The sequence below is a fragment of the Cryptomeria japonica genome, chromosome 10 (assembly GCF_030272615.1).
Source record: "Cryptomeria japonica chromosome 10, Sugi_1.0, whole genome shotgun sequence".
NCBI lineage: Eukaryota > Viridiplantae > Streptophyta > Pinopsida > Cupressales > Cupressaceae > Cryptomeria > Cryptomeria japonica.
Genome location: NC_081414.1, coordinates 496,320,714 through 496,329,740, shown reverse-complemented (window position 1 = coordinate 496,329,740; position 9,027 = coordinate 496,320,714). Strand labels below are relative to the sequence as shown.

General features: G+C 34.6%; 1 protein-coding gene across 1 annotated transcript; it reads right to left on the bottom strand.

The window, feature by feature from the left end:
- Nucleotides 1-2,195: 2,195 nt before the first annotated feature.
- Nucleotides 2,196-6,014, bottom strand: LOC131039448 (probable serine/threonine-protein kinase PBL11). The gene is made up of 4 exons (XM_057972227.2): nucleotides 4,829-6,014; nucleotides 3,616-3,900; nucleotides 2,983-3,099; nucleotides 2,196-2,832 (listed from the first exon to the last, which is right to left on the bottom strand). The coding sequence occupies exons 1-4, from the start codon at nucleotides 5,414-5,416 to the stop codon at nucleotides 2,458-2,460; spliced, it is 1,365 nt and encodes a 454-aa protein (XP_057828210.1). The 5' UTR covers nucleotides 5,417-6,014; the 3' UTR covers nucleotides 2,196-2,457.
- Nucleotides 6,015-9,027: the final 3,013 nt, after the last annotated feature.

Here is a 9,027-nt window from a genome sequence, read left to right as displayed (position 1 = left end):
TATTCCTCCCTTGATCCTCCACAAACTAGTAGTTCAGAGTGCTAAGCTATGGTGGAAAGATTGGAAATGGTATTCAAACACTCCTTTTCAAAGTTATAGACAAAACAAGGGTTATTCTTGGCTCTCTCACCTTGCTATGATAGATCAAGTCAATTCCTACTGACAGTTGCAATCCTCTTGTAGGTTATAGAAAAAAAGGTTTCAAGGATTTTGGGAAGCTAGTCTTGAGCCTAAATTGGTTCATTTTGCCTAGTGTAATCTGTACCAAGGCCTTCCTATGGGCACCTAATTAACTTACATGGGTATTCCTCCTCCCAATTGCCTTTTTTATGGCCAAATTGAGTCCTTGAAACATTTATTTTGGTTGTGTTTATAGATTGAGCAAGCCTGGAATTGGATCCATGACTTATTCAAGCCATTTCATACCAATCCATTCTCATGGCACATGGTTATTCTTGGAGATTGGCCTAGCCTTCTAGGCAAGTTCACTCATATATGGCACATTTTCAGGGAAAAGATTCTTTTTAGTGATTGGAAGGACAAAAATGCAACTTTTTTCAATAACACTGCTCTAGACAATTGCTTTTCTTTACATACAAAAGCTACAATTTGTTTTAACATGCTCGTGCAGATTCAAGTGCAAGCTAGCGAAATTGCACTTGAGCTGGCTCATTTACATGATCTTCTCAATCATTGTGGAAATGCTCCCTACACTATTGCTTGGGTTCCTCCCAACTATACTTCTCCTCATGCGCATTAGTGTGGTCATAGTTTCTTTTCCAGACAAGATAGTTTGGGTGATCACGGATCTCGTGGTCCTGGTCCTTAGAATCCCCAAGACTCTACAACTTGTGGAGGATGGTCACAACCATCTCATCTGCCATCTCCATGATGAGACACTAGTTGGCTTGACACCAACAAGTTTCCCCGCGTGCCTCTTGCCATCTCTTCAATCCACTAGCATCTCTCTGATCCAACATCAACCATTGCAAGAAGAAAATAATAAAGATAATGCTCACTGGTTGGGAGCGCATTAATAACTCTATTCTAGGGATGTTTGGCGGGGACTGGATGATAATGATCCTCCACCACCTTCCAAAGTGAAATTTAGTTGCATAAGTTTATGTCAAGCTTGGCCCATTTGTTTTGATATTTTCAAGGCTAGGCCCTTTTTATAAGACTCTCGTGGGTGTGTCCTTCTACCACCCTAACCTTTTTTGTGAATATTGTACTATTTTGTCTTTTATAATGCAAAGTTAAATTTGATATATACATCGAAAAAAAAAGAGAACCAAGATATCAAACAAATGGAATAAGATACATGCCTAAGAGCAACCAAAATCATATATATGCCTAAGATATGATGATTATTGAGAAAGATGGTAAAAATGAAACTAAATCGGATAGATTTCATTAATAGTAAGGTTAATCATACTCTCAAGTGGAGGAGTGATGTCAAAGTAGTTATCAAACCCCAAACTAGCAATGCCTTTATTAGCAAACCAATTTGTAACTTTATTTCCCTCTTGAATAAATGTGATATATACTCTTTTCACTAAGAGATTCTAGCATGCCTAGGACATCCTCAACAATGTTTCTTGTACTCTACATAAGAGAACTTTCCTTATAAAAGAATTTAATAATGTTCAAAGAATCACCCTTAATATCAAGTTTAAGAACTTTGAGCTCACCAACTAGATGAATGCCCTATAAAGCTACCAATTTAACATGGTAATAGAAAAAGTTCCTTTATAACTCAACATCAAGCCTGCTAAACTTATATTCAGTTTCATCTTATCTAATGCTCTAAGAACAACTTTAATGAAAATATATATTAATTTTATATTAAATTATGATATTTATATCAATTTATATAAATTTGATCGACAATTTATATCAATTTTATTACCAGTCTTATATTAAAGATTCCCACTAGATTAATTTGGTGGCATAGAGAGGTCACTGAGTTTGCAGAGAAACTAAGGGGAGCTGAACAAAGCAAGCAATAAAGAAAGAGAAGGCATATTCTATGAACTTGTATGTAGCTTTAATATATAGGAACAAAGAATTGAAAGAACATCATGAGATGGGCATTTTAAACATGCATATTTTTGAACTCATAAATAATCCATTTGCCCAATTATTTTTTAAGCATGCCAAACATAAACATTTATAATAATAAAAAAATCAGAACGTTTCAAAAATCACAGATAAATGGGATTTATTTATTAAAAGCTGATTGAACTGAAAGCCAGGAATCACTCTGGTAAGCTTCCCCTTCCTGCATTGCAGTCTCAATTTCCAGGTTCTATGACCTTCAAATCCCAATATATTTTAAAATAGCCCTAAAAAATATATACAGGAGAGCAAATATTTCCAATTATTGAACAATGGTGCAGATGCCTGGACCTTTACAGTGATAAAAAGTCCATGAATGGCAACTACCCCAAGCCTGAATCAAGAATTCCTCTTGGGAAAGACAAGGCGACTATTAGTGTCAATAGATCTGAGCTCATTCACAAGCTCTTTCATGGTGGAACGTTGCACAACATCCTGTTGAAGACAATGGAGAGCCAAATCCAGTACCCTCTTGGCTATTCTACTCGGGTACTTCCCCTGAAGCTGAGGATCCATTATCTTATCCAATAACTTTTCATCTTCCACTAATGCTCTGCAGAATGTCACTAGATTTCTTTCTTCTTCTGGAAACTGTCTGTCCATGTTTTGCCTGCCTGTAAGTAACTCCAATAGCACAACTCCAAAGCTCCATACATTACTCTTGGGGAAGACATGGCCGTCTTTCAGCGTCTCAGGGGCTAAGTAGGCCTCCACCTGCACAGTCCAAAAATTGGGAGAATGGGTTACTGAGGAAATTGTGTTTGTTTTGATTAAAATTGTTGTTTTAAATCATAAGATCCCTGATAAACAAGAAAATGTAATGAATTTAAGGTAGTTGGGTTTATTAGGGTTTTTTCTCATTACTCTGTTGGCGATGCCAGGAATTTTTGGGGGGTTTCTTGCAAAACAGTAATCCGAAAGTCTGGCATTCAGATCTCTGTCGACTTGAATGTTGATCGTCTGAAAGGACCTGTACGCCACCTGCTTTACATTACTGAGGTACAAGTAGGTTATTTTTAACTTTTAGACAGTAGTAATGACATGGAATAGCAGGGAAAATGGAGAGATTATTTATTATAGATAGTATGAGTTTTTCATAAAATCTGTAGTATCACTGATAAGAATTTATAAATTCAATTGCGTCCTTTAGAATCTCACTCAATGTTCCATTATCAGAGAGAGGAATCATTGATGCGAAAAGGTGAAAAATAGATCACTAAATGTGATGCAAAAACGAAAAACAGAACACTGAATCTGATATGAAAAATTGTTCTAATACAAAAGATCGAATGAAAAACAGAGCACTGTGTGTAATGCGAAACATTGAATGAAGAACAGATCACTAAAACTGATAAATATACAGGGAATGAAAAACATACACAAACTATATACAGTTAATAAAATTTATGTTAATGATAGCAAATAATTTTTTTAAGAATTATATATAATTTACAGCGAACTTCGAAATCGAAAATGAAGAGCAATACTGAATCATACCTCAACGGGAGACAAATCATGCAGGAAGGCGAGGCCTCGAGCTGCACCCAGAGCGATGTTGAGTCTGGAAGGCCAATCAAGAGCTGATTTTGGGGCATTTGAAGAGTATAAGAGACGGTCCAAAGTGCCGTTGGTCATTCTCTCATAAACTACAATTTGTTCCGACTGGGGTTTTGGTTTTCCCTGTGCAGGGGAAATATGGACATGGAAGCCCACCACGGCACAAAGATGAGGGTGCTGCAGTCGCGCCACAGACCTCAACTCCGCCACCCATTTTCGAACTGACTTTGGAAGCCCAGTTATAACAAGTTCGTTATTCATACAAACACGGACATAATCTTTACAGCTACAAATTAAAGCTTAAAGATACCAGATTTTCACAACATTAATTAGTTTTTCGATTCTCTCGTCTGAAATTTATTTCGATTCACTATTATTCTCTATCACATTTCATGGCTTTTTATCATTGATGACTCTATATGTAAAATTAAATTTGATATAATGAAATTCAGAAGAGAATCATGGAGTATGGTGGAAAACATTGATGTAAAATAAATTTGATTAAAGAGAAATATGAGGTGTGATGCAAAATAAATCTGAGATAATTATGAAGTATGATCTTAAATATTAATGCAAAAATAATTTAATTCAGAAGAGAATCATGGAGTATGGTGGAAAACATTGATGTAAAATAAATTTGACACAAATGAATTCAGAAAGAGAAATAAGAGGTGTGATGCAAAATAAATCTGAGATAATTATGAAGTATGATCTTAAATATTAATGCAAAAATAATTTGATTCAGAAACAGAGAAAGAGAAATATGAAGTGTGATCTAAAACATTGATGCAAAATAAATTTGATCAGAATCATTATAATATGAAAAGAATCATTTAATGCCATTCAAAATATTTATATTTGATACAATTGAATTTAGAAAGTGAACCATGAGTTGTGATCTGAAACATTGATGCAAAACACAATCAAATCCAGATAAAGAAATATAAAATATGATCCAAAATATTGATATAATTTTTTTTTAACACAATAGAAAAAAAAATATTAAGTATGATCCAAAAACATATTTACAATATAAAAAAGAAACATAAATGATGTGAATTGATGGAAAATAAATTTGACGAGATCGAATTCAGAAACTAATTGGTGCTCAAAATTACAATTTGTTTTCGTTGGTTGAAGGAAATAACACTACCTTAGAGATGGGCGAGGCAATGCGAGTAATGTCTACGTCTGTTTTGCACAAGGAAGTTGCGTAAACAGGCCCTGCACCTCCATCTCTACATGAAAATTCTTTGGAGAAGTTGTTGCAGGCTCTGGCCACTTCTTCCCAAGTGAAAGGCCGTAATGTGGCCAGCTGTTGTTTGGGAGGAGGCAGTGGCTTGGGCTCTGCACTACGCTGGCTGTTCAAACGGCTCATTTCCCCGCGGGAACCCATTCTTTGAGGAGAAGGCAGGGGCAGAGGCAGAGGCAGAGGAGTAGGAGAAGGGGGAGGCAGAACAAGTGGAGAAGAAACAGGGGGAGCTGAACGATACTTCACTTCATCCTCACGGCCCTTCTCTTTCACCTTGGCGTTTAGGTTAAAAATTCCGCTCCACAGATTAATGGTTTTGGCTCTTATTTTTAGCGTGTCCCTAATTTTGAGAGACCTGCTATTCTGGAAAACCTTGGATGTAGAACAGTAGAGAAATGACTGCATGCCTTTCAACTTGGCATCGGCAAAGTCCTCCTCCTCTAGACCTCTGAAACAAGCCATTGGATCCCTTTGCGTTTGTAATAACATTCACAATGTCAAAACAGTCTAAGAGCAGCGCATGGTCCTTCCTAAAACAGGGTACCAATCTTCTCTCAACAGAAGATCTTGAGCATCGTAGTCTTTTTTTAAGAAAGAGGTCACCAATCTCCTCTTGAGATCAGATCTTGAGCAACACAAGATCTTTTTCTAAAAACAGAGATCAATTTCCTCTTCAAAATAAGATTTTTCAACTGTAAATTTGACCGACTCTCTTAACAAGAGACCACCAATCTTCTCTCAAGATCAGATCTTTGACTGTAAATTTTGATTTTACCTGAAGAAGCTCATCGCATCTGGGTACCCAAATGGAATGCTTAAACGACAGATAGCAATGTGCTAACAAAAATGTTAGGTAATGGAATTTATTTTCTCCCCACCAATCTCTGCAACTTTTCTGTCGTAGAAGCATTAAGAACTGTAAACGTGAAAATTTAATAGGGGGAGAGTGGACAGGTACTATCAGTTCCTTCCAAATTGTTTGGAACGAATCTGTATCGTCCATGACTCTGAACAGATTTTAATGATCATCACGGACCTCAGACTGGTTTACCTGCGTGTAAGACGGCCTCTGAATTAGTTAAAGAAAGCTTTTAAAATAGCCGGTGCATTCATGTCAATTCAGACCAAACCGTTTCAAATGAACAATGCAAGATTGTTGCTGCTTTACTGAGACTGCTTATAGATTGTTTCTCACGTAATTATTTTGTGTTTTTCAAAATGATTTACTAAAAAAAGTTTGAAAATACACTATAGTAATTCAAAAACATATCATATTTAATAAATTATTTTTAAAAACATAAAATGGTCACAGCAGTAACATTTTATTTAATCCCTCTAAACCCTCCGATAAATCCCTAAGAGACCCCTCCTCCTCACACGACACGGGCAACTCCATTCTGACTGATAAAATCCCCCAGGCCCAGCACAAACATTCCCCCCTTTCTGTGAGCTCAACCCATGTTTCCGAAAGCCCGGCCGCCTCTATGAGTCCGAAGCCAGCCAATTTCCCTTCCCCAACCTTCAGGATTGAGAAAATGTTGGTTGTTGAAGAGGCCAGTAGTGTGAAGGAAGAAGATCCCAACCTGGCAGAGCTCGAGAAAAAGATAGAAGCCCTCTTTGACAACCTGCAGGTGATTACCAGTAGACTGGAGGCGACGGAGTCCAAGATGCATGATGTGTCTAAATTCGCTTTCAATGTCATGAGATGCTCGACTACTACTCTATGCCTTTTGCAGGATAGCTCGGACAAAGGTAAAGGCAAGGAAGACGAGGACTTTAAAGGCCTGTTCAAGTTCCTCACTAAGGAATGGGCTAAGAAGCTGCTCCCTAAGAAGAGCCGAGGGAAAAAGAATTAATTTTCTGCATGTGGAGAAGTTTTTTGTCTATGCGGTGTAGTAGGTTGAATAGGTCTAGTTTCGGCTTATGTTTATATTTGAATGCTTATAGCCGTGCGTGGCACCAGAAGTATACTCTGACTGGTAGTATTTTATTTAATTGAACTTTTGTTAAAGAAGCTTTTTACAGCATGGATTTCATAATTTTTTATATTTCATATTACTTTTTAAACATATAAAATATGGTTATCAATTTTATATTAAATTTAATAAATTAAATATATCTAAATAATTTAAAAAAATCATATACAATTTTTAACCTTAAATTAAATATACATTAATTTTTCAATGAATAATGCATGTTTTCAAATTTCATATTAATTTTTTTTAAATTTTCAATAAATGCTTTCTTGTATTTGAAGTTATGTGCAATTAATATATTTTTTAGGACTTGAACCATCATTAAATAAAATATGTGCGTAAATCACAATTAATATAGATTTCAATTATGAAATTTATATAAATTTTAATTATGAAACTTATATTCTAGTACACGTATTTTAAAATGTTCTCTCATTCCACACCATCCCCTATTTATCAATACAATTCGAGTTCATGGATTAAAGAGATTTAAAAATTATGAGGAAAAAACTAATGAGTTGGAACGAGATTCATTAGAAAATTTCCATCAAATGTAAATTAATATGCTCAAAGTTTGAGATTGTTTTGCTACTAATATTATCAAATATTATTTCAAGTATTTTATATTTTCCTATTTTATTTGCATGTAATGACTATAACATTTTTAACTTGTGGGTAAGAGCACAACGATGAGTTCCATTTCTAGATCAGATGAAAAGACAACAAAAAATCATGCTTAGAATAATTGAGATTCAATCAAAGAAGTTTTGATCAAATTGCCTTTGATCGAACCTTATTAACATGTGTGAGGTTTCATGGAAAGACTAGGTTTGATCAAAGCCTCTTCAATTCATATAAAGGGCTTGAGTATAAGTAGTTGGGTTGGTGAACATTTTGCTTACCTTTAATTCCAAACTTGATGATACACTTATAAATCTACTAGAACCTCCTTGTGTTCCAATCATATATTTTTTTTCTAAGTATCCATCTTTTATTTTCTTATTTTCAATGATTTATATTTTCTCATTTTTATGTGTAACTTAATATATATTTTTAGAAAATTATTATTGTTTTAAAATAATAATAATTATTATTATTCAAATTTATATATGAATATTTTTAATTAAATTTATAAAATTAAAAATTAATATATAATTAATAGAATTAATAGATTAATAAAAATATAAATTAAGAAATTATTAAAGTTAGAAAACTACTAATACTTCAATACAATGCCAATTTAGGTTAGCTTGCCTAGCCCTCGCTTTAGTTTTGGTCGGATTCTTGTTATGAAGCTCTTGGTAATGCTTTGCATCACTTCCTTACTATGAATTTTGCTACCTTAGTCTTCTCCCACACAACTTTTCCTAAACCTTGGTAGATCTTGATCTCTCTAGATATCTCATGGTAGATGTTGTTACATAGTTGTATATGATCCTTTGGTTAGCCTCTTGATTATGAGGGTTTACATTTTTGTTGTCATTATTGCTTTGAAATAGTCATTTGAATTTAGATTGACATCATTTGAAGAATGACATTTCTAGCACTTCTTGTTGTAAGTATATTCTTGCTTGCCATTTCGTTGTTGATATCCCTCTTTTTTATTCTCATCCTTTTGAGGTGCCACCTAATATGGTTGTGCTTGTTCCTTCTGAGTTGATCATGCTTACTTCCATCAATCAATTCATGTTCATTCCTTTAGACTTTGGGTATATTATTTCTATTTTTTAGTCTCAATTACCCCTCTTGTGCTTATTATACAAGTTTTCTCCTCCCTAAAAAGTCATATTTGAAACTCTCTTGCTCAATTGGTGTCTCTTGGTGTCGTGGTGAATGTGGAAGTTATTCTTTTAGCTTCTAACCCTATCAATGAGATAAATTTTTATGGACAATTGAATAAAAGAGGAAGAAAGGTTCCGAGTGCACTTAAAAATGACAGAGTTAACAATCAATAAATTTGAAAGCATAATTGAACAAAGAAATCAAGTTATATTCACCATAATTGACTAAAATTTCAAGACCAAGCTTACTATGACAACTTGCTCATGATTCATGAATGTGGATGCAACTCAACAACATAGCATGTGTACTTTTAATAGTGAATTTTGATAGAGTAAACTTGCA